Source organism: Falco rusticolus, chromosome 3 (genome assembly GCF_015220075.1).
Source record: "Falco rusticolus isolate bFalRus1 chromosome 3, bFalRus1.pri, whole genome shotgun sequence".
Lineage (NCBI taxonomy): Eukaryota > Metazoa > Chordata > Aves > Falconiformes > Falconidae > Falco > Falco rusticolus.
Window position 1 is genome coordinate 13,822,619 of NC_051189.1, and position 25,946 is coordinate 13,848,564.

At 46.0% G+C, this 25,946-nt stretch overlaps 1 protein-coding gene across 1 annotated transcript in view; it reads left to right on the plus strand.

Annotated features, from left to right (window-relative positions):
* The first annotated feature begins 8,346 nt into the window (after positions 1–8,346).
* The window catches only part of KCNQ3 (potassium voltage-gated channel subfamily Q member 3), a 203,528-nt gene continuing 185,928 nt past the window's right edge, over positions 8,347–25,946 (plus strand). The window contains 1 exon segment of the mRNA XM_037382034.1: positions 8,347–8,730. Coding sequence (XP_037237931.1) covers positions 8,393–8,730 — 338 coding nt within the window. The 5' untranslated portion in view covers positions 8,347–8,392.

Consider the following 25,946-nt stretch of genomic DNA (forward strand, 5'->3'; position numbering starts at 1 on the left):
GGACTCACCCAGACCCACATTTTCAATGTTCTAGCAAGTGCGACTTGATGGGTAGGCAGAGGGTTGCTCCAAAGCAGAGCCTTGTGACCTTGTTCTTTTGGCTACTTCCTAACCAGCCCTTTTTAAGAATAGCAAAGACAACAATGTTAAAGTAGCAACAAGATGTTCTGACAGTGCATGGTCCCACATCATTCAAGGTAGGAGGTGTGGACATTTGCTGTCTGGGCAAGTGGAATAAATATTCAATTTGGCAGATTCCCAGTGCATCCCTCGCTCGCTAAGCTATAAGAATTATGCTATACCTGGGAGATGCCACAAGGGTATAGTGACACCATGGTTTCTTGCCTGCCTGAAGCTGACTGGTTCTCTGAAGCTTGATCAACATTTATCTTTGTGCAATAAAGCACAGTTTTCTAAAATCAAAGCTAATAATTTTCTTCTACTGAAAACTAGCACACAGAAGACACAAATTATGAAACAGAAAGGCAATATTTGAGAACAGAGCCATAGATTTAGGAGCATCATTCAAAGGGAACGTATGTATTAAGCAGAGTCTGTTCAGCTACAAACCAAGTAGAAAAAGATTTGTGAGCTCCTGGCACCGTGCAGCTCATGGTTGTTTTCAGTATGAAGAGACTGCATGGGCTCGAGAGCTGTGTCTGCCTGTGCAGAAAAATGTCTGCCTTCAGAGGAGCCATTTAAAAACTGGGATATGTGTTTGGTGTGAACTTGAAGGCTTTTCCTGGTCCTTCAGATGCACAGTGTTCAGAAAGAGACTGCTTCTGATGAGAGAGGGAAGCTGGCAATGGGTTTTGTGTCATCTTAGAGACAACTGGGCAAGGAAAGGGAGGCTGGAAATAGATTTTCATGTTTATATTTGCGAAGACAGAAGCTGTCCTAACACACAGTAATTTCTTCCTGTGCTTGGGGAAGGTGATAAGTAGCATCCTTGGATGGATGAAGTGAAATCTTGCTGCTACCAAAGGCAGTGGACAGAAACTCTGCCCATAGGATCATTGCCAGGCCACAGGCTCTTTCAAAGGATGTTCTCCTCTCAAGGGCTGAGTGTGAAATAGATGGGGTAGCTTCGCAAACCAGAGTTGGGTGCCACATGAAGGACTGATAGCTGTGAATCATATTGCAGGTCTGGGTTAAATTCCTTGATTACAGATCAAATAAAATCAAGTGATTCTGTGAATATCTGAAGACTACTTCCTATCTTTCAGAGCTCCAACTGAAGTTACCAGGACTCTACTGGAACAGGACTACCAAGTGTTGTAAAGCAGACTGTCCCATGATGGATTAACAGCCAACATCACTATTTCAGTTTGTGTGATGCTTTGTACAACCAGTTATGGTTCTACCCAGCACCAGTGGTGAAGTCGTACCAGTATTCAACCATTCTCATATTTTACCAACAGTGATGGAGCCCATGTCATGGAGAAACACAACTCTGGCACCCAAGACACTCAAAGCAAAGGCCTCTTGTCTTGCTCCACTAGATGGGACTTGACTGAGGAATTTGCTATGGATCAGTTTATGGCAGTTATAAATTAATATTCAAAGCTTTCTCTCATTTTTAGCCATCCCCCCTCTTTTCTACTTCAAATCGTGCCATGAGGTTATTCCTATTCTGCATAAAATTAGAAGCATTGGATAAATATTTCCAGAAAGTACTAAAACAGATACTGGTTTGCTAAGCTAGGCTGCTTCCTTGTTTAAAAGCAGACAGCATAAGAGAAACCAGTGGGTAATCTCCCTGCGAAATACAATCATTGCAAATGCAACTTCTTCAGCTGTGGGCGCACAGAGGCAATTTGGTGGGAGCCCTTTGTAAAAGCACTCACTGGCTGCACCTACTAGTAACTCTACAGTGCCCTCATTTGTTGTGGAATCCATAGCGCAATCAGATTTCTTCTTCAGACATTTCAATTTATTGTTCTGATGTTAAGGAAAAATATCCAGTTGATAGACTCACTTGAACAGGGAGACGCTATATTGTGTTAGGCACAGCTTGGAAGCTTAAAAATAACCTGAAAAGAAATGGAAAAATCACTTCAGTCAGTAATGGTTCCACTCCGTATTCCTCAGAGCTGCCAGCTGTAGTGACGAGAGTTCAAATGTCAGGATTTGGGGTTGATCCGGTGATGTCCCAACACCTGGAAGTGAGACTCTCGCCTCACTTTCCTTCACTTGCAGTCAGGAGGGGAAGTGAGAAATTCCAAGTGGCTCAGAAGTAAAACTGGCTGAGAGAAAGCTAAAGACCCATGAAGACCCATCTTTACTTGCTTGCTTTCCTTACCTGTTATTTTTTCAGCCAGCCCTTTGACTTTTAACATTACAGTGCTGCCCTGCCTTGTGTGTTAAAGGGGCACACCTGAAAAGGAATCGTGGTAAGGCAGATCCAACAACCCGAAAAGGTTAACCATGCTCTGCTTAGCCGGTTGAGGAATAAAAAAAGCTTAGGATGAGTATTTTTTCAAGAAAGTCAAGGACTAGCATGGTCACTGCTCGGCAGATCTACAAGTCCAAGCTTTGGAGCTGCTGATACAATGCATGAACCTTGTTGGCTGAAATCCTTCCTCCTGTCTCAAAGACAAGGACTGTGCAAAATGATGAGGCTAGATTATGGATGCACACGTGCTTTTTGCACTCTGCCATGGATTCCGTAAGGTGAGCGTGAGTGAATTATGGACGGTCTTTTGATGGGTTTGCAACAATCTTTTAATGGCACTGAGACGGTGTGAAGTTGCAGTGCATTGATTTTCTTTTGTCCATACAGTAATTTGTAGTGGTGGAGATTTATTTTCCTCTTTATGTTTTCCATGAAGCTAGTAGGCAGCGAGGCCAACGGCAGCTGGCAGTTGGTCTCCCATTTCTAGGGATGCCACAGACAGCCACCTTTGTGCTCAGAGGATCACTGAGGGGGACCTGATGCTTAGGGAGAGCAGAGGTGGTGTGGGTAATTTCTGTGGACCGATTTCCACCTCTGGCAGGCAGTGATGTTGTCTGCTGGGTCAAAACTGCTGCAGTGGCAAGCCAGAGAACATTTGACCTGCCAGCCCTCAGACCAGGGGACCCATCCTGGTAAGTCTTTCCCACAAGCGAGTGCTGTTTCTATGAAGGCATTTTACAGATGGTGTTTTATATTGGGGTTTTTAAAATGAATTTTGCCCATTTTGGGACCAGCAGTGCCAGACCCACAGTTATTCTGACCCTGAACAGGAGCTAATATAGGTTCTGGTTTCCAACTGCACCTTGTCACTGCAGAGAAAAGGAAAACAGCTTGAGGCAGCAGCTACTTTTCATCAGGCTCATCTGCAGTCTAGGGAAGGCAGACCTGGCTGTCTTTTATTTTTCTATCTTTTATTTTTCTGCACAGCTTTGAGACTTTGTGGGAATCTCCCCTCTTCCATTAGCAGATTTAAGGAGCAGACACTGCTTTCAGTCTCGCCAGCAAGACTCTTGTGTGCCCTTCTGCCTGGCCTGCTTTCCTGCAGTTCATTCAAAGATCTGGAAGCCAGAAGGTGACAATCTGATCACTTTGACCATCTGCAGATCACAGACCGTAACTTCAAGTTAAATTAGGCCACAGCTTTTAAAAATAAAGATCAAACCTGCAACTCTGACTTAAGACTAAATCTGAGTGTTTCATGTTTGACTAGGTTGTTGTACTGATTGACTCTTAGGCTTCATTTTGTGTTTGTTTAGCAGGCAGGAGCAGCAGCTGCCGCTTAGATCCCCTCAATATTAAGCCCTAAGAAACAAGCCCTAAAAAACAAAAAAAAAAAAAAAGGAAGAGCTTGACATATAACTATAAGGAAGAAGGAGGACATGGATGTTCAAAGAGGAGAGAGGAAATGTTTGAGCATCTCTCTGCTGCTGAACACTGAAGTCACGGTACACAAGGTAGGTTGGGTGTTTGAACAACATAGCTGTGGCAGCGTAGTGCTGTGTCTGGGATAGCAATTCCCTAAATCAGCCTCCGCGGGGCTTCAGTTCTTTTTTATGGCTACGCTGCTCCTACTGCCTGGATTAGCTGGGATATCAGTGCTGCACTCTGTACTTGCACTGTCTTATTTGACATTCATCAGTAGGTGCTTCCAGACTGTGCACAGGCACACTGGTAGATTTTGTGGGCATCCCAGCAGTGAGTTTAAACAAAATGATTGAAAGGGATCATGAGATAGGTTTGTGTGTGGATGGAGTCCTCCTCAATGCCTTTGGAGCTCTGGAGGAGAGAGCATGAGGGTGCTTGATGGAGCTTCTACTGAAGGTTGCGTGGAGGTTGGTGTTAGAGACCAGCTAAAAATGGGATTACATCTTGTCACCCTAAATGAGAAACGAGAAGCTCTGAAGCACTGCGAAAATTTTGCTTGGTAAGACAGAGGAGACAGCGGAAGATTAGAAAGAGAACAATCAAATTCAACACCGCTTGTGTGCTTACAGTGAAACTGATATCCCACTTATTTCTATGGTTATATGGCTTCACTCTCCATGCACTGGGTCTTCTTATATTTAAGACTCCTAGGTCAAGAGGTCCTCAAGGTTCAAATCTTTCATGCCAGGAAATTATCCCTATGGATCTGCTTTTCAGCACCTTTCTCAAAGCATGTCCCACCAAAGCGGGACTTGACATTTTAAGGACAGTTTCACTCATGCTATAGACATTGTTGCCTTCTGTTCCTGTTTCTTAGATAGTCCTTGACCACTTTTTCAAGGACCAAATCTCTATTCTTCTGTCACTGAAGCTCAGGAGCAGCTCTTTGTCCGTTCTGCTCCTGAAAACTCTTTTGCAGAGTTTTTCCATTTGCAGTTTTCCTTCTTGTAAACATGATCCAGATGTTCCAGCTGAATGTTCATGTGGCTCTGCTACAGCACACTCTGTGTGTTTGTGTGTGGTTTACCAACCACTCCTGTGCTTTGTCATTCATGAGAATCCAGCTGGTCTATAAATAAGCCAAGCTAAAGCCATATTACCTTGACCAACAGATGTAATCCCTTCCTGGTTTCCTCTGATTTTAGACTATAACCTCTCCAACTGAACCACTTCTCTGTTTGAGAAGGGCCAGCACAACCTGCTGGGAGATGCTTGTCACCAGTCCCTCTGCATGCTTCCAAGAGAGCCTGTTGCAGCCTCCTGGCTGCAAACTCCAGCTCAGCAGAAGCACTTGTGTTTGATTACTGAGATCTCTGGTGTCAGCCAAGGAGGTGGATATCAAACCTGTGCACATTGGGTGCTGCCAGCAACACATCATAAATAATAGTAATGGGGCGTAATTGCTCATCAAGCCAAATCATAGCCTGGAGTGCTCCATCTGGCCAAACTCCTCTTGATGTGAGTGGGAGCTCTGCCAGCGGGTGTGCAACAGGACTGGGGTCCCAAGCAGCGGTGAGTCTGATTCAGGTCCCCTTGAAACTATTGGGTGTCTTTGCACTAATTTAGAAGATTTTAGCTAACGTCTCTTGCATTACATTGCTTCCCAGCCAGTATGGCTACATCTGTGCAATTGTTACCCCAGATGGAACATGGAGGAGGAGAATTCCTGACACTGAGCAATGAGATTTTAGATTTAGAGAGGAGATGGAAACTCTTTCCTGTTGAGTCTTTAAAGCTGGTTTATGAGGGGGTGATTTGAGACTTGAAAATGGCCCGAACGCCTGCCTTTTGGAGGGTACAACTGAAAAAACCCAACATGCAATTGATATCGGAAAGGATTGTGTCCCTGGTGTAAGGGCTATAAAAGCCAAGACAGCTGGTGTGCCTGCCTATTAATCACCTATTGCTATTCGACATTGGTATGGCCCTTTGCAAGTGAAAATAATTTACTGCCCCCCCCACCCCTTCCCCAAGTATTTACCATCCCCATTTTGGTTTGAACATTTACAGCTGTGGTTCAAACTGTGATGAATTGGTTAGCTATAAATTTTCTTTCCTTTCCCCTTCTCCTTCCACCTCTTCCTATGTAAAGCTGGGATGGAGGTTAAGGCATAGGGTGTTATCTGAAGTAAGTGCTCTATTCTCAATGCCCCATACATCCTTGCTAATGTCTATAGCTCCCCTGTGGTATTGGGAAGTATCATTGCTATTGTAGTGTGGTAGAACAGGAGCTGGAGAGAGATAAATGGCCTAGTTATCAAAACTTCCTAGCCTCCCACAGCCCTCCTTGGGAATACAGCTATAAATGACATTCAAATGATGCTGATAGATGTTAGCTGAGCAGGGAGCAGAACGCGTGCGTTCCTGGTGCTGCGCTCGGGCCAGCCACTTGCTGATAATGTCGTGGAGATCTCAGCTAACCTGACACTGGCTGCTGACGCTATAGCTGTGTGGGTGAGATACAACACTGCCTGCTCACATCTGCTTGTGGACAAATCTTTCGGGGTTGCAAAGGTTCAAAACCGCATGGTGACTGAGACATATTAATGCTGGAGCTTGCAGAGCTAAAAGCAGAGGTGTTTTGTTTTTTTTTTTTTTTCCTTTAGCATAGGATCTGCTCAGTTTGGACCCTCAGAGGGTCAAATATCAGAGGGGAAACAGCCCCTTTTCCACCCAGCAATGCAATGACAAAAGTGTTATTTTTGAGTGACCTGGGACATCTGCAATAGTGCCCTGTAGTCTGGTCTAAGCAGTACAGCCTCTGCAGCCCTGTGGTGGGTCCAAAAATCGCCTCCAGGAGCTCCCTTTCCATCGGTGTTTTTCCTGGTGTGTGAAAGAGGAGAAGGACTGCTCAGATCATAAATCCCTTGGGGAACGGAGCTGGAGCAGCTAGAGTAGGTGGCCAATCTGCTTCTCTTATGAGTCTGGAAGGGCTCTTGGGTGTCTTGGCATCTCAATCAGGAGACACCACGGAAACTCGGCCATTTGGAGGAGGATGACCTCTCATGAAAACAAGCAGCAATCTGAAAGGCTTGGTCTTTTTTTTTTTTTTAATTTTATTTTATTATTAGTGTCTGGCAAGAAAGAAAGGCTTGATTAGACCCTTTGTACCTATCCACGACCACCCCCCACCCACCCCCTCCCCCCAAGGTGTAGCTACATGAATGCCCAGCCCTGCAGGCAGTTTTTTACTCAAGAGCAGCTCTTAGAGAGAGGGAATGTTTCTATTGTGTGGTGGCAGAAATCCCAGGACACCAAAGGTGCAGGCCACACAAAAGCTGTCTCTTCCCTGCAACCAAGAAATGGAAAGGAAAAGGGTACAGGGCTGTCAATCCCATCCCTTCGGGATTTAGGTGCGGGGCTGCACCGGGATGCATGGACACACGCTAAAGCGGAGACATAGGTGTGTGTGTGGGTGGTGTCTTAGGTCCAGCGGGTCAGGGCAGACCCCCTCGGGGCTGCAGCTGGGCTTGGGCTCCGGCGCTGCTCCCTCGGGGAGCCACCGGAGGGGGGCGGGTCTGGGGGGGACCGGCCGCGCGGGCTGGGGCAGAAGCAGCATCTCCCGCAAGGGACCCGTGCAAAAAGCTGCTCCCCGGCGGGGCTGGGGACTGCCCGGGCGTGCTGCCCCCCAACTCCCCCTCCGCGGGCAGAGGCTGCCGGTTCAGCTCGGCTGGGCTCGGCTGAAAGCGAACCACATCGGCAGGCAGCGCCTCCAGCCGCCCACCCGCCGCCTCTCCCGGCATCCTTCATCCCCATCCTCCCCTCCTTCCTGCTCCGGCGGTGAAAGCAACCCCCCGCCGGGGGCCGGGGATGCCCTCCCCCTCCCCTCCCTCCCCTCCAGCCGCAGCGGGGGAGGGGGGCTGTGATGCTGCAGGGGGATCCCCGGGTGTCGAGCGGGGTCTCCCCTTCCGTCGGCTGCCGGGATCTCCCCGCTCGGCGCCGGCGGCCCCAGCGGCGGCTGCTGGGGGCTGGCCACCGGGGACGCGGGCGGGGGGCAGCCCCGTGGCGGAGGGCCGGCGCCGGTGCCCCACGCAGCGTGGATGACTAGACACCCGGGGCTGGGGGAGCGGGGGGCGGGCACCCGGCTATTTGCTGGCTGCATACAATGGGCCACTCCCTAACGTGAGGGCTTGGGGGGAGGCAGGAGCTGGGAGGAGGAGGAAGAGGAGGCGGGGGGGGGGGAGGGGGGGGGGAGGAAGGGGCTCGGGCATCGGGCTGGTAAATAAACTCCGCGATGATTTCCCTCCGTTGCGGCGGCCCAGGTGCCCGCCGGCGAGGATGACCTGACGGGGATGTGACTGCCTCCCCCCATCCCACCTTTTTTTTTCACCCCCCTCCCTCCCTCCATATATATATATATATACACACACACATAGATACATGTGTATATATATATAAACATATAAAGAAACCATCCAGGGGGGGAGGGGCGGGGAGCGCGGATCATGGCCTTGGGGCTCCCGGGGCTGCCGCCGCCGATCCGCAGCTCGCCTCCGGGGCCCGCCGGCGACCATGGGGCTGAAGGCGCGGCGCGGTGCGGCGGGCGGTAGCGCGGCCGGCGGGGCAGCGGCGGCGGCGGGGCGGCGAGCGGCAGCCGGCGGCGTTGGCGACCCCGAGCAGGGCTCGCTGGCCCTGGGCACCGGCGCCGACCGCGACGGGACGCTGCTGCTGGAGGGCGGCGGGAAGGAGGAGGGAGGCAAGCGGAGCCCGCCGGGGCTGGGGCTGCTGGCGAAGACCCCCCTGAGCCGCCCGGTGAAGCGGAACCACGCCAAGTACCGCCGCATCCAAACTTTGATCTACGACGCCCTGGAACGACCCCGCGGCTGGGCGCTGCTCTATCACGCCTTCGTGTGAGTACGCGGGCGCGCAGCCCCCGCGCAGCGCGGAGCGGGGCTCCCCCGGGGGCGCGTCCCGGGGCGGCGGGGGGCTGCCCCCCCGGGGTGCCCCCCCGAGGCCACCGTTTTGCTTTATCATTCTGGGCGTAAGGCGCTGCGGGGGGCTCGCTCCAGCAGCGGGGGTGGGGGGGCACGGGTCGCATTCCGGGCTGTGCTGCTGAGCGGTTTTACTTTTTTTTTTTTTTTTTTTTCCCCCCTGTCGTCGGGTTCTCCGAGCTGAGCAGCTGCTGTTGGGGCCGGGGCTCTCTCCTGGGCGTACCCCCGCGTTGCCTGGGGGCGGCATGCCCCAGCCTGTGTGCCTTAGACCCTGGGAAAGGGATGCCAGAAAGACCAAGCTCTGGGCAATTTTAGGGCTCCGAGTGCTTCAGGGGAACACCGCTGGCTTCAGCTCAACCTCCCGCGTTGCGTTGGGTTGAACCAGCTGTTACAAACCCCGAGCGAACGGGAGCTTTCAGTAGTTGAAAGCGTCAAATGAAAACCATCGGGTTTGGGGTCCATAAGCGTCACCCCGCAGCACGTGGAACCCAGGCACCGCAGCACTTGTCAGCCAGAAAGTTAAACTGACCACCAGGGAACTGAGATGAAATAAACTCCTTTTGCGGCCCAAAGGTGACAAGTCAAGTTAATCCCCACTGTTTTGCGTGCCTGAAAATTCTGGTCCTTTCAGTTTTCACAAGAAAGATAGAAAAATTAGATCTGTTTGCTGCATAGAACGGGATTGGCTGAGTCCTATTCAAATAACTGTGGTTTTCGGTGTTGTGAATGTGTTTGAAAACTGACGGGATTATCAGTGATCACGGTGTTACTGTTTTTCTTTAATGCTGTAATGTGTGCCGAGCCCTGTGTGGTAGAGGATTTAAGCAGTAATTTCTGAAATTGGTTTATTTGCCAAAGACAAATGAAGTGCTCCAGGCTTCACGGGCTGTGAGCCTGGAGCTGGGTCTTGGGAAGTCTTGATCTTTGGTGAGGTCTTTACAAATAAACAACTTGAGTGTAGGGCTGCGATTTTACCTCCAGGCAAATTTCTTGCTGGTGTTTGCAGGGCTTTAGCCCTGGGCGAGGAGTAAGAGGCAGCGTTCACTACTGATGTGCTGCTGTGTACCCCTCACTCGTTGCTGCTCCCCTCTTTTGTTTTCGTAAAGTGGGACTTAGGTTCCTGCTTTACAGCTTAATTTCTGTGGAAAATGTGGACACTGGATGCTGTGACACTTTTTCAGTTCTTGCGCCCCTTTTTGCTACAGGAAAACTGTTAGCGGGCAGGGAGTGTCAGCATTTGGGGTGTATTATGTTGGGAAGGCTTTTTGGTCTGGAGCTTGCTGTTCGATCGTGCTCAGTATTGCATAAAGCTGCTTCTTGTTGGGGAGAGCTGTGTCTGGATGGAGGGGCACCCCATTCATCCTGCCGTGGTCAGCCCCCCCACACTGCATAAGTGAGGCTTTAGCACATGCCAGAGTGTTATGAGCAGTTGGCATCTCTCTGTGGGCAGCTGTGGCAGCTGGGTCAAACCCATGCCCAGGCTCATGTCTGGATATAAGCAATAGGACAGTGGATGAGTCTAGAAAGGCTCAGGCGAGCTGAGAGATTCGTGATCATTTGCAATGGTATAAGAATTTCCGGTTGCAACATTTGTTTTAGATAGCTCTCTAGACGTGTGATTAACCTGAGGATCCTCATGCAATATGGATCATAAAATGAGAAAAAAAATTGAATATGTTTGTAAGGTTTGATGCTTCTTAGGAGTGGACCTGACATTCTGTGTGGCCAACTTCTCTTTGGGGACTACACAGTTCTGCAAAACTGAGATGTGAGTCTGATCTGCTCGCATGGAAGTCAAGAAGTCTTGTTACTCAATATTAACTCAACATTAATGAGAAAAACACTTTTAGGACTTCCTTATCCTTCAAGGAAGTAAAATACACAAGTCCTGGTCTGTCAGCCCACCACAGACATCCCACCCCTTCCCAGGACACCCAGGGGGCTCAGCAGTCCAAGGCTGCCACACTGTGTTTCTGTTCAGTCTTGGCTCCTTCTGAACTCAGGAGAAGTTGTGGGTTCTTACCTCGCTGTAGGATCAAATCCTACAAAAAGGAATCTGCCATAAGTGATGGAAGACCATGCTGAGATTTTCCTGACAGAGCTGGTTCCTGTGACTGGAGAACGATGGCCTGCTCGAGAGCAGGAGCAGTGCAGTGGGAAAGCAGCACCTAAATTGATATCCACAGTCTGTTCTTTCTTTCAGATTAACTGTCTTTTAACCTTTTTCCTTCTGAAAAGGACAGTCTCTCATGCTGGAGGTGCTGCTATGACACTGTGTAGTGCCATTCCAGCAGCCCCTCATGCTTCTTTTCACACTGGAACAGTTTATGCTTTTCCTTGGGTAGGTGACAGATTGCCAGCCCTTCCATAAAATCTACAAATTTAATGCTGTTTTAATTTTTGAGAAAAGTCCCATTTATCTTAATGACATGCTACACTTTGTCTCAATATTCTGAGTAACTTTTCAATAAACACTATGCAACCAAAATTCAGAGTAAGAAGGTTCCTCTCATATTAAAACAAAACCAAAACAAACCACACCAGAGGATAAACAACTGAGGGCCAAAAGGGATTGCAGCATGGGTGGATGTGATGGGCTCCTTATAGATCCAAACATTCGGAGGTGTTTAATGAAAAGATGATGCAAAGGGCTCCAGTGCTGTGTATATCCCAGGATTTAAGAGGTGGGAAGCTGCTGATGGAAGAGGGTTGCAACTTTCAGGACACGCCGAGGGTGTTGTGTGGGGGCAGGAAGGGGCTTTGCAAGGCTCTTTGCAAAAGCTTTGGATGCCAGAACTTTTAAAAGGGTGGTACAGATGGGATCTCATTAAATCGTACAGTGATGCCCATATGGCTGCAAAGGGGTCATGATCCTTTGTGTATCTCACTGTTATAATGTGCACACAAATAAGGTTTGATGCGGTGCCTGCTGTAGACGCTCCCTTTACTTTAGGTGGGGTTAGAGCTACTGAAATGCGTCAGTCTATTGAAATAATTCAGTGAGAAAGCATAAATGTGGTCAGGCCCTACCATGCCCTAGGGACAAAGATGCAGGGGAGAAAGGGAGAAATTCCTGGTGGCAATTTTAGTGTTCAGCTTTCACTGGCGGTGATTTACGGAAAGTGACATGAGATAATTTCTTTGTGATTCTTCCTCCTTCCTCGCTGGGCACAAGTGAGTTTGTCCAAGCCTATCCTTATAGCAAAGAGAAAGGTGATTTGGTACTAAAGAAGCTGATTTTGTTTCCTTCACCACTTGAAAACATTTATTCTCTGGCAGCTCTGCTAGACAGGGGATTTACTAAACATCCAGGAGGTTCCCATCTTTCAGGACACCAGAGTTCACAGACTTCTTGGCAATATGGCAGTATCTAATGGCATAGATGGTAAAAGAAAATTGATTTTCCCCTGAAAATTTTCACCTTTGTAAAGCTAAACTCCTGTTGAACATTTTCATTAAAAAAAACCCCAATCTTGTTTAAGCTTTGTGGTTTTTAATTTGGAAACGTCTCTTGGGGGTTGCAGGTCATGCTACAATCTATCCCTGCTCCTTTCTGAACTAGTCTCCCTGTAGGTATGACTGCTGTTCCTGTGATGTACTGTATTTTCCTTTGTGTTGAGCAACGCAATATATTGTATGAAGCCCCTGTGATTGTTCCTGGTGGGATGTGTACTTTGGCCAGGGATACCGACTTGAGACCTGTTCACCTCCAGAAGCCATCCAAATGCTTTGTTTATGCACAGAACCATAAATGAAGCAAATGAACCGGATCATTTTTAATTGTAAGCATTTTATTTTTTTTTTTGGTAGATAATGAGCAGAGTCCAGAAAGATTACAAAATACAGATCCAGACTGCACTTGCAATCTGTGGAAAATTTTCAACCTGACTTAAAGAAAAAAGAGGCTAAAGGAGAGGTAGCTAGGAGATACTCTTATTTTCATACCATTCTCTGAGACAGCTGTAACCTTTAGTTTCATGGAAAAAGAAGACCAGGAAAAGGCTTGGGAGTAGGTTTCCTTTTGTGGGACAGTGTGTAATATTGACTGCACTCTGCTGGTGTAGATCACCACGGCATGCTTGCTGATGAGAGAGGGAACCGTGGGGAACAATTGAAAACCATTCCCTATTTGCCATGCAATCTTCTTTCAATACCACTTAATACCTGGAATAAGAAGAGGAGGCAGAGTCATGCGATTCAACAAATCATCAATATTTCTGGGAAGCACCAGCAAGCACCTCTTGCATGACTGATTGTAGGTGGGTGGTTTGCAGAAAAGAGTGTTGCAGAACTTGGGGAATAGGTTGGAGGTCTTGGAACTTTCCGTTATTTTCCTCTTAACCCTTAAGGAGATACTACGTAAGATGTGCTGATCCACCAGCCTGTGTCAGCCATCTGTGGTGATATGGGAATAGGTTCGGGGTAAAAAGAAGGACAATTATGAATCCTTCCTTGGCCTGTTTGGCATGGACTTGTCTCTAAGTGAGTCCCCAGAGCAGCAGAGCAAGCCTGGTCCATTAGCAAGTGCCCTTTGCTTATGTGTTCGCCAATACGAAGTCTGTTTTAATTATTTATGCTAATTCAGCGTAATGCATGGATAAATATTCTGCAGTATACTTTGTAAAAAATAATGAAGTCTTAGTCATTGGAGACCTCACCGCACACCTCTGCTATTCCATCTCCGCTGAGGCTTGTGGAGTCCGTCCTGGGTTTGCGTGTGGTTTAGCGAGATGTGATGGTATCTCAGCCACTGGGAGCAGCCAACATCACAGGCTGTAGTCACTGGCTGCTGAAAGCTGGGGTTTGCTGGTAGGAATGAGAAGGGGCAGCAGAGCCTGGGGGAGCCACAGCCTGTATAATGTGGGTGGCTTAAGATCCCCAACTATAGCTTTGGAGTCACTTCAGCAGCTCGTATGTGCCCAGTGCTTCTTTAAGCACGTAAACTACCTCTGAAATTACAGGCCTTTTGGTGGGAATAGGTGGGTTTTCACTACAGCCTCAGATCTCCTTGCAAGGGCCTTGGTGCCCATAGCAAGACGCACTCCCGGAGTGGGTACCCACAGGTTGGGTGGGTCAGCCTGTGCACTTGGCACTGCCATGGCTACACTGCTAACTCGCTGAGCTGTGGAGCTGCTCATGCCTGCTTGATTGATGTGTTTGTGGGAGCTGCAGGTGCACAGCTGCCTGTAGCACAGGCGTACACCTCAGTGTCCCCCAAGACCCCTTGGGATGCAGGTCCCTGAGCAGCCTCTGCAAGTGCAACCTGCCACTCGCACCAGGTGATGCAGCCTTATAGGGGTGGGCGTCAAGATCTATGAGGGATAGTGCAATGTACGGGTGAGCATTGGAGCCACCAGCAACAGCAAATAGCAGCTGGTCTTTCAGTGCTGTCAGCTCAGCCCAGGAATAAGCCCCTCAGAAAGAACTCATAGCTCCTGGTGTAATTTCTATAAAACAAAACAGTCCCAAATTTCATCATTTTGATGAGCGGAGGTACAGCAAAGCCCCTCTGTCAGCCAGCAGATTTTTTTCTTCTCTTTTGAGAAAGCTGGTAGTGAAAAGCAGCACCATCTCAGTGGTACCCTGGCAGTCCTGGAGGCACTGTCTGTGGTAAAGCCCAGGACTAGACTTGTCACAGTATCTCCAGCCCAGCATCTGGGAGTCTGGTTGGAGGTACCACTTGGTTCATAAAAGCCGTCTCAGTTTCTTCTTGTGTCTCTCTTTTTCTCCTCACAGCAAACATCAGATCGTCACAGGGCACAGCAGGGTCTGGGCACTTCTGGGTTGGCTGCCAGGCAGCAAGGCCACGTGGGTTTTACTTCTTTTTTTTGGACCTGAGTTTTAATGGAGATTAGGGAAACATTTTCAAAACGAGCAGTGAGAGACTTTCCACACCTGTTTTGCTCATTTTAGTGCAGAATGTAGGAACATTCAAAACAAACTTAATGGAAAAAATAGTAACTAAAGACTATGCATATTAACAGTGGGATTAAAAAAATCTTTGCATACATATTACGCCAGTAATTTACCAAGTACTGTGTGCTTGAGTGTGTTCAAGTGAACATGAAGGTGCCCCAGCAGTTTCTACTTCTCCCAAACATCACGCCAAAGGCTACTCACCCAGCATCTTTCTGTTCTTTCTTTGGGGCTCCCTGTATCACTTGATTAAATCCTTTTTATTTATAGCTTAGCCAACAAAAAAACCTGCACGTGTATGTAAAGCACAATTCTGTGCCTCTTGGTCTGTAAAAATCCTTTCCAGCAGTGAGATGTATGTGCAAGGTCAGGTGATGTTATGCATATTCAAGGACAAGGTCTGAACCTGAGTAATTTCTGTCTAATTTAACAGCTGTAAGAAACTTTCCCAACAAAATCAGTCAAGGGAGTGTTAAGTTCATTTATATCTTGTTTAAAAACATAATAGATTGGTGACCTTAGACACAGCCAGGCAGCTGGGTGTTTGGGCCCTGCATGGTATAAATAAATGATAATGTTTATTCTTGTATTTAATAATGGTATATTCCTTTCTTGTATTTAATAATGCTATATTCCCTTCTTGTGCGTCGAACTTTACAGAAGGAATGGAGCCACAGAGACATTGCATCTGCTATTGCTTCTGGCAGATACTGTATTAAATGGGCTAACTTAAATATTAATAGCTTTACAAGGAATATGGTCCACAAAAGCTGTTAAGTATATGCTGCCTTCTGTCTTAGGATGATAGCTGGGAAACAGCATTTTCTGTGGAAATAGGGACATGCCCAGGGATATTTAGGTTCATGGTAACCTACTTTGGAAAAAAGCACTCTGGGAGAACTTTCAGGCTGGAAATCTGTAAATTGCCTTCCTCAGCCTTAAGTGAGCAAACTGATTAAGAGCATGTTTAACTTGGAGCAAGTGAAAGGTCCCACTGATGTCACGAGGAACCTATCCAAGGTGACACTGAGGTCATCCCAAGCAGAAGAGTGTGACAGATTTGGTGGAAAGCATCACTAGGTATCATCACCTTCCTCTGCACAACAGCTTGCTGCTCTGCTTGGGCCTGGTGGAGGTGAGATCCTCCTAAGCTATAGATCAAGGCCTGTGGTGGATCTTGTGGAGGATCCTCCACAGGCCTTCATCCCCTCCATACCTTAACAGCCACCTCTGGTTACAGTCACCAGGATAACAACTTGCCCTCCTTAGAGGCACTGCCTTTTGCTCATTTGTGTGGGTTTTGAAAACCAGGCTGGAGTTATGTATCTCCAACACTGCTAAATCTCAGTGTGGAGAGGTGCTGAGACCCTGGCATGATAAGCATCCGGTGCCTCTTGAGGTGGCATGTGCTCTCACTCCCTTCTCCTACATGCATTTATCTTGCCAAAGTCTTTTCTACTTCACTTTTTTTAGGTTGCTGGTAGATGGTAGCGGAGCATTACGAGTTCATTGTATGGCAGTGGCAGTGGAGCAATCCTAATCCTCTCTGGGTTGGCTCTTGTCTTTTGCTTCCTTAGACTTTACAGACTTTATTTCATTTTATGGGTACTGGCATCTCGCTTGTCCTCCCTGTTGTCAGAGTTGCATGGATGTGTTTTGCATTCCATTGCCAACCTGTATTAGTCTGTGATTGTCATGTTGACTCTCCAGTGGTGTTTTTTAAACTCAGATGCTTTTAATTTTTACTTTCTTCTGTCCTTGCTGGTGTTTTGATCACCTTCCAGATTAGTACCTCGGAATTCTGTTAACATTCAATTTAATTCTTTTTATAGATCATTAAGGAAGCACTTAGTAAGACCAGAACTAAGAAAATCCATTCAGCATTTCACTAAATAGCAACTTCCCCCCTTCCTGGTTAATACAATATCATTTTTTATGGCTTTATTTATAGCTCTGAAGCTGGTTTTTAATTTTATGTAGTTTCTCCCAGTCACCTGAATTAATACTAGAACTAGACAGTGCACCTATGTCACAACAGCAAATATTTCCTCATTTCTTTTTTATTCAGACCTGATTGTTGGGCTATGTTTATCTGTTTAGTTCAGTAATCTGCCTTTAATTGTTATCTTCCCATCTCAGATTTTTCATGCTTTTGACATGGCAAGTGTGTATCTCGTATAACAAAATGATTCAATGTTCCTAGTGCCATCCACCACTAGAGTAGAGCTAAAGCAATGCTGAAAGCTTTACCCCGATCCATTCAAGTCCTAGTTCTTATATATTTTATAGGAGCCATTAGATCTGGCTAACACCTGACTTTGGGTGAACGACAGAGATGTTAATCCTAAACCAGAAGACTCTTTACAGGGCATTCCACACTGACTGTAAATATAGAGAGTCTAAAATTTTCTGTTTCCAGTGGGGATGTTGTAGAAGCAAGTACAGCTGTTGAGGGTCTGATAGCGAAATCCCCCAAGCGCACGGTGGGGAGCTGCCCACCAGGCTCTCAGCAGTGCAGCATCAGCTCTGCTTATCTTTGTTCCCTTCATGCCGCTCCATGCACCACTCAGAGTGTTTATGAGGAGGGATTACACCCTGAGGAGGGAATGTCAAGAGCAGCTGATTGAAATTGCAGGGGAATTAATTTAGGAAGGTAATTACACAAACTGGAATTTGCTTTTCTACCTTTGCTAACACTGCTGCTCTTGTGAGACATGCTGGAAGAATTTCAATGCACACAACTGGCTGGGGCTCTCTGATCAGACCTCAGACACTGCACGGTGGCATCAGATGCACAGGGCCGTGGCTCAGGACCAGCCTTGCACTGCAGCTATGGCAGCAGCTTTTTTCATGCCTAGAGAAGTCATTAACCTTGTCTAGACCGATTGGCAAAACCGTGTCAGGGATGTTCCCAAGCAGTGATACACACTGGCCGGCAATACGACATTGCCGGATGACCCGTGCCATGGTTTTAGCCTGAGACAACTAAGTGGCTGGGGGTACAGCAAGTGTGGTGACAGACCTGGGACCGCTCCCAGTGGGCATCTGTGTGTGGCTCCCTGCTTTAGAGGCAAGTGAGGTCGGTGATATGGACACTGGTCATGCCAGCTGGCCTCATGGAAAGAGAGCAGGACAGAGTATCTTTGAGTTACTAGAACAGAGATAATTGTTACATGTGAGATCTTGAAACTTTGAGGATATCCTCCTGAGTCTATTTAAAAAGCCACTTTGCTTTGGGATAAGACCCTTCACTTAGATAAAGACCCAAGAAATCCTACCCCACTGAAATAGTATAGGTTTCACCCTATGTGTGTGTCCAATAACACGTTTTGTTTTCTATACCCTTTCCTCTTCCTGTTCATGGGACTCTGCCAAGGCTTTTGCCTTTTCTGTTTCAACATTCCTTGTGCTGATCAAACTCCCATGGAAGTTTAAATACTTCACCCTCACATCTAGGCATATTAGCAAAAGAATATTTTTTTGTGGTACTAATCCAGGAAGAAGAGTCCAATGATCTTTCATTACCAAACTTCTTATATCTTGTGTAAAACACAGAAGAAGATATTGCTAGTTGCCTTGTTGCTGATATTTGGACATTTCTCCTGATTTTGTCTCATTCATTATTGTAGGTGTTGCTCCATTACCTCATCAGGTCCTGGGTGCAATGACACTGTGCAGAGGTGGGATCTGGCAGATCATGTTCATGGCAGTTTCTGCTCTCTGAATATGGCATTATCACATGGTGCATTCTCAAATACATTAATCTCTCCAGTGCTAAATTACTTAGAACAACTGTATTTCCCCTTTTCTTCAGGGCTTGAGAGGCAATCTCTCAACATTCACAATGGGATCCATCCATCTAACACTTTATCTGAGGTAGCTGTCTGGACTCCTTTCATAGCTGCTGAAGAAAAACAGGAAATAGAACTTTCTGGAGCACAATTAATCTCATCCTAAAGATGATTCTAAAATAGGTGAAATTAATTACCTCTCGAGTGCCTGAAATTTTCCACCGACTACAAAGGAGACCTCAGGTGACTAACTTGAATTTAGGTATTTACAGTGGAAACACCTGGCAGATAGGAACCTTTTTGCCTGACCTGAAAGGCAGGACTCAAAGCCACGTTAAGATAACTAGATTTAGATAAGTTCGTGTACAGTTCTGTGTGCGCAATAGGTATTGAAGTTCTCTTTGTAGTCAGCGGAGATCGAGTCAATACAGTCAATAGATTTTATGGTGCAATTCATCCAACCAGATGTAGGGGACTGCTTTACATGGAGATAAATCACAGCTTCAGCTCCATTGAGCAATTCTCCACTGTCTATAGCAGGAGCTGAGGTGATGATCTCTGGTAAATGTCTGCAGTAAAAGCTACTTTCTGACAGATGAGTCCTACCTCTAAAGGCACGAGGAATATGACTTTTACTATTATATTGGCTTTTACTAATATTAGGCTCAACATAAAATTCTAATTCCCTTCCCTCAATAGCTGTGCGTATGTGGCTACTTATTATTCCAGGTCACACAGGTCTGTAGTCATCCCTGACATTATGCCAGAGAAAAATCTGATGATGTAGTTGATGTCCTCAGTTTCATCATCCTACTTAATGCTGCCGATTTCAGTAGCTTTAAGATATTTCTCTAGTTGGGAGTCTTGAGTTTATCTTTCCACTTTCCCTTTGTTCTCTTCCACTTTCTGTTTGTTCTCTGGTTTGCTATGGGGTCTATCTCCCTGAGCCCTCCCATGAATTTGCCCTTGATTTATAATCATAGTTGCAGTTGATCTTGAGGTCATGCTCAAACCCAGACTTTACCTCTTGTACCAAGCTTCAAATCCAAGGGCTGCGATTGTCTCTGTTTTCCCTCCATCATCTTCTGGCCATTTGGGATTTACCTGGGCACAGGAATTACCGTGGTGGGAGTTTGCCTGCAGCAGTCCCGCTTCTTCCTATTCCTGAAATTCTGTCCATTTGCATTGCTCCTCTTATCTCCATCACTCAAAATTAGCTCCCCAAATCAATGAACAGACAACACTGTGTTCTAGAAGGTGTCTTTTAGGGACCAGAAGACACTTTCTGGGTGGCTTGGACATTGTCCTTTTGAAGCCTGTAACAAATGTAGAAGGTCAGTTTGAACAGCCTGGAATGAATGAGGCTGATTGTGAGGGTTGTTCGTAGGCTTACACTCTTTTTTATGTGCTATAGTTTTCCCTGTAAAGCTGGAGACTTCATAGATATCTATGGTAGGAACCATTCAGTATTTTAGAGGGCGTACTCACTTTCATTCACGAGCTGAATCAGTAAACTAGCGTAATTGAACCTAATACTGAAATCATCAGAGAACTGGACAAAATCTGAATGCATGAAAATGCCCTGACACAAGGAAGTATTTTTGGGTGGTGGTGTATTCCTTTAACAGCTGCTAGTTTGTGTTTTGCTTGTTTTTGCAGAAATCCTGAGCCAGCAACCTCTTTTAGTCATGTCAGTGCAAATGTAGAGTAAATCTATTAAACTCAGAACAATTAGATTTGGCTGCTGCACCACAAGCTTGTTCTGGACCCACTACAAAATCTTTTCATTTTATGCTGATATTCTGCTAGCACCAGAGGCCAAGGTCAAGGTTCTCACCACTGGTGAGGTAATTCCCTGCAACAGCAAACTTGCCCTCCTAGTAAGGTAAGACACTTGAGGAATGGGGTAAATAGGAGAGATGGAGATCCCCTGGCAAGATAGCAAGTGAGCACCAACCTGTCCCAGAGCTGCCAGTACTCACACCATGGTGTTCGCAGCTTGTTTCCTTCACATTAGGAGCTGGCTTATTAAGCGTGGAGTCTTTCCTTCCCTCTCTGCTCCCCAGAGTGGAGAGAGGATTTTTCCTCCCTCATCAGCACAGTTATTTATTTAACAAATACAGTGCAGATAAGCTGGGGAAGTTAAGCAAGCAAAGCACCATCTTTCTGCCCATTTCTTGGTGTAGGTCGTGTCTGATGTTGGAGCTGTAGGAACGAGTTGACAACTACAACCATAAAGCGGTTTAGTTTGGAAGGTTTTAGAGGTCTCCAGTCCAATCTGCAGAGCAGGGCTGACTTAAAAGTCAAATCAGGTTGCTCAGGACTATACCCAGTTAAGTTTCATGCATCTCCAAGATCTGAAATACTTTATATTATGAGGAGTGATAAATTTGGTCGCACCTCTGCACCTCCCAGAATATGTTGTTTTATGCATTTCTCATAATGAGCACACTTCTAGGCCCAGAGTCATGGAAAGTCTTCCCTCTCCTTTTCATTCAATCCTGAATATGCATGGACAGAAGTGAGACGTAACATCTGGACAGGGATGCTGGCAGGTCAGCCCACTCTGGAGGAAACAAGGCTTGTATTAACCACAAAGTTGCTTGCCGCTGGGCTAACTAGCACCGATGTTGTTTAGGTTTGGTGTACTGACACTGGGAAATACTAGAGGTAATCTTTAGTGTAATGAGTAGAGTTCACTGAAAATAGGAAACCTTTCCCAAAGGCTTCTCTTTTCTTTTTTTACTGATGTTGTAATTCGACGTTTCCACCAAGTTTTCATTGTTCAGAAGAGTCATTCAGTCTCCAGGAATTTATCCCTACTCTACACCTCCTTCTGACTTTCCCATCTCTTTCTCCCTGTCCCTTCCTCACACAATCCCATCTTCTTTGGTGGCATTCATCACCTCACTACGGAAGTACAGCACCAATCACTGGATCATCGAGCTGTGCTCTGTGTGTGACCCCTCAGCCTTTCATACTTTACATAACTACAGCAGTAGAATTCAGTCTAACTTACTCAGTTGGCCTAAGTGCTGATAGCAGTTTGATGGAGCTGACATAACAATTTGTCTCTTACCCAGACATAGCTGTATTTACTTTTTGGTCTTTTTTATACCTTTTTTTTAACTGACCGGACTTTGACATTGACTTCACCTATGTCAGGACTAAAATTGTGCCTCTAATTCCCTCAGAGTAGGGACTCAATAGGAATTACATTGTCTGTAATGTGCGAGGTAGTTTTGATGCAGGAATTGTCTCTGAATCACCTTGTGTTTCACCATCATTAGTATCTTTTTTAGGTTGCACAGCTCCCTGATATTGAACCCGGCATCTGGTGGTAAGGTAATCCTGCTGGACTTTGAGCGCAGCCCGAAGTTAAGAGTCCTTATGCAAACAGCATCACTGTAGGAGAAGCTCTTAGAGTTGTGATTCAGACCTTCTGAGTCTTCTCAGACTCTGAGATTCAGATACTTCTGAGTCACTGCTCCTGATCACTCTTTGCTCCAGGGGTGATGGTGGTGTTAGAGAGTTATTTATTGATGACCTGTGTAGGTAACCGCTTTCTTGCAGTGACTCAGCTGTTCTCTCCAGAAAGAGGGAATATGAAGTGAAGGTGTACACCCATCTCTCTCTTCCCAGAAAGGGTACAATCTGAGCTAATACCTGTCCCTTGAGTTTATCCACTTTCCTGGTTATCCACTTTCCTGGTCTCAGTGGAAGGAGGAAGAGGTTTAGGAGCACCACATACAAGTTAACCCCTGATCTGCATGCCACTTTGTACACAGCCTGAATCACACTTGCAACTGTTGCTCCCAGAGTCAAGAAGACAATAAGAGGTCCTGGTTTGCAGCTCGGTTTTCTGCCAGTGTTGATAAGCAAGAAAAATAAAGGATGGGAGCTCGTGGTCAGAAGATTTTCTCTAGTGAGTGAGCATATAGGCAGGACTGAACGCTGTGTCTTGCTGCCTGAATCACTGCATTCCCCAGCAAATGGGATGAGAGGACAACGTTGCTCCCAAAGACCAAAGCAGGACATAATCACCTCCAAAGCAACACTTTGCTGGAGATCATAGGAAAGCTTTTGTATTATAGAGTAGTATCTCATAGTTTTCTGGAAACAGTAACTCTAAAGAAAAGATTATTAGGATGAGTGAAGAAAAGAGATTTTGGGCAGATGGAAATGTGTCAGTGCTCATCTTCAGTGGCGGTGTTTGTTTTCACTTATTCTACCTTGACATAATTTCCAAGCAACTTGAAGCAGATGATGTATTTATAAGCACTAATCTGAGTGCTCCATCAATGCTTGTTCCAGGCTATGAAGATGGGGAGTTTGTGTTATAGCAGAGGGCTTTTTAATTGCAAAGATAATGATATAGCAACAGTTGGAAGATGATGCAAGATAAATTCAGGCTATAGATAAGGTCTAACGGGGAAGCAGATATTAGCTTGAAGAATTTGCACAAGAAATTATCAATTTTCCACTTGTTATTTTTAAACCTGACTTGGAGAATTTTCCGAAAGACAGCTGTAGGCTGTAGCTTAGCTGCAAAATATGGGCTTAAATCAATAATTCTGCATATTGTTGGCTGGTGATTAAGCAGGACTTCAAGTTCTAACCAGAAATATGGTGGAGGTTTGGTTTTTGGGGGTTTGTTTGTTTGTTGGATTGTTTTTTTATTAAATTCAGCAACAGATAAGCAGACAAGCAATGAAGTAACTCAGGAAAAAGAGATTCCTCTGTTTCATAACGGGATTGTTGACATCATAATGTAAAGTAGCATAAGTAGTAGCTGTAATAGTAATTGAACTGGGATTCTTAGGACTAAATGTAGATGTCTTCCCTGTTAATGTCTAAACATGGCCAAGTCATTTCAATCTCCTCAGTTGCCAGTAGGAGTATTGGTGATTGTTCAACCCATCCTGAAGTAAATGAGGACACTGATAAACCACATCCTGATTACCAGAGATGATACCAAATAAATAGATAACCCTTGACTATAACAGGAGCTTCAATACATAGCTTAGGTGCAGACAGCTACATTACAAACACTAACTTTAAGTGAGATGAATCTCATCCTAATCACATTGTGGAAGGCCTTGCAGGGATAATAACTTTACACAATACTCTGGACAAGAGGTTAAAATAGAGCCAGCTTCTTTGACCTTAAGATGACTGCCCCAAATATTCAAGTCTTATACAGTCTTAAGCCTGGAACACCTTTCTCAGAGCAGGTAAATACATGAGCCAAGATCATCAAATTTCTGCAACATCGGATTCTGATTCATCTTGTACCTAAATCTTGTTGTGGTGCCTCTTAAGTTCCCATTGTGTTTCTGCAGGACTCTGGTGATGTCCCCCAAGCTCCAAGTATGTGCAGAAATGAAAGGTCGTCTAGCATAGCTTTGCTGGACTGGGCTCAAAAATCATTGCTGGTTCCATTGGGCAATGTAGTCCTTAAATTGATAACCAAATAATAATTGTCAGGATGTGGGGTTTTTTTGTGGTTTTTTTTTTTTTTTTTTTGTCTGGAAAGGGCCTCAAGTTAATGTTATCTCATCCAGGGCACAAATATCTAGATGTATCTCTGAGTTATTTTAAAAAAGTAATTGCAATATGGTCATTCCTTCACAGCTGTCAGCTCTGTTGAAGAGTGGGATGTAATTTTTAGGTGTCCATGCAGTCTCTTTGCCACTGATCCTGCAAGGGGAACAGATGGACCTGTCTGGTTTCTGCCTTGTCCAGAGGGGGGAAAAAAAATAAAATTCAGCCCACTCGATTGAAAAAAAAGGTGATGGCAATGGAGTAAGCAATAAAGCCTATGTTTTTTTTAGAGTGAGGTAAGAGTAGCAATGGTGCATGGGAGAAGCTGGCAGCTGTGAACACAGTTCCAATGATGATGACAAAACAGCAGGTGAGCTGGAGAAGGAGGCGAGGAAGATGCTAGAAATAAAGCTGCAAAAGGGAGAAGAAGTGTAACTGTGGGAGGTAAAACAGAAGAAAGAGGGAATTAAGGCTACTCTTGTAGGTGAACGTGTCAGGCATTACTTAATGAAGGTGCTGCTTGTATAGAGAAAATAACTTAATTGCCCTCCTGGTGCTTTGGTGCCTGCTGTGGGCAAGTTGCCTCTTTTCCTCTAATTGCAAAGTGTCTTCTGTGTAAAACCTGTCATTGCTGTTGGCCTACATGGGAGACCCTGTGTGCTCCGGGTGGACCGAGGACAAGCCCAAGACCTGGTTCAACAGTAAGGTGTCTTGGCCAGGTAGTGGTGGAAAATAGCTGTTTGTTGCTTAAGGTATTCCGGCTCTGTGGGCAGCCAGGGGACCGTGATTTCTGATGTGTATCCATCTTCTTTGTAGATGTCACGGCTGTCATCTTCACTTGGCAGTACAGAGCTATGAGTTACACGCTGGCACCCAAACAGCAGGAGAGTTAAACTTCATTTGTTATTTCAGTGCAGAGCACAGCCCTCAGAGCTGAGATCCAAGGACAATGTGTGTTGTGGCCGTTTGGGGCTGATCCTGGGACGGTGAACCTCCCTCTGTCCCCTACATGCTCATGGTTTAGCTGAAAACCTGAAGAAGATCTGAAGAATGAAGAGACTTAAAGGAGCAGTATTCAAGGCACGTTAAATGTAACTTCAGTGGTGGTGGTGGTGGCGAAAAAGAATAGTTTCTATTCTTGAGCTATAAAAAGTGATGCCAGTGAGACACAAGGCAGGTTACACTTCTGCTTAAACAGTTTTAGGGGCAGTATCCCTGTTACCTCCAATAACAGCCACGCAGGAGCATCTGTAAAGAAAAGGCAAGTTTAGCGCTTAAACGCCCTGACCCAGAAGTAAGCCAATGCTGGCATCGCAGTCAGCCGTCACTGTGCAGCAGGGCAATGGTTTAGAAAAGGTTAACGAGCAACTGCTGGTTCATCTCCTTCCTCCCTGATGCTCAAGCCCTAGGCTTTAGTGGGGTAGCCCTGGAGAGACAGTGGCTGCCACTGTTCCTGCATCGGAAAGCAGCCTCATGCCAAACCAGGCCTGAAAACGTGTTTCCTTTAGATGTTGCTGGATGAAATGACTACCTCTGAGGGGGGGTTCTTTACCAGTTGGATTGGGGTTCTTTAGGGTGGTACCACTTGGTCAGGTTTTCCAGTTTTTCTTTGAAACAATGAATCCTTTTTTTCTTGTATTTTTGTGGGGTTTTTTTTGTTTTTTTGCTTGTTTTTTTTTTTTTAAATGGGCACTGTGTCTGCCATGACATATCCTGGCTCCACAAACTGGGGAATAAGAGAAACAACAATAAACCTAGAAGTCTGCAACACTGTGAAAGGCACATAAGTGGGATGATGATTTTACTGGTTGTCTCTGTTCTCATGGCCTGACAACGCATCTCTTCAATAAGTTTCTTTACTTTTGTGATTCACGTAATGCCTTA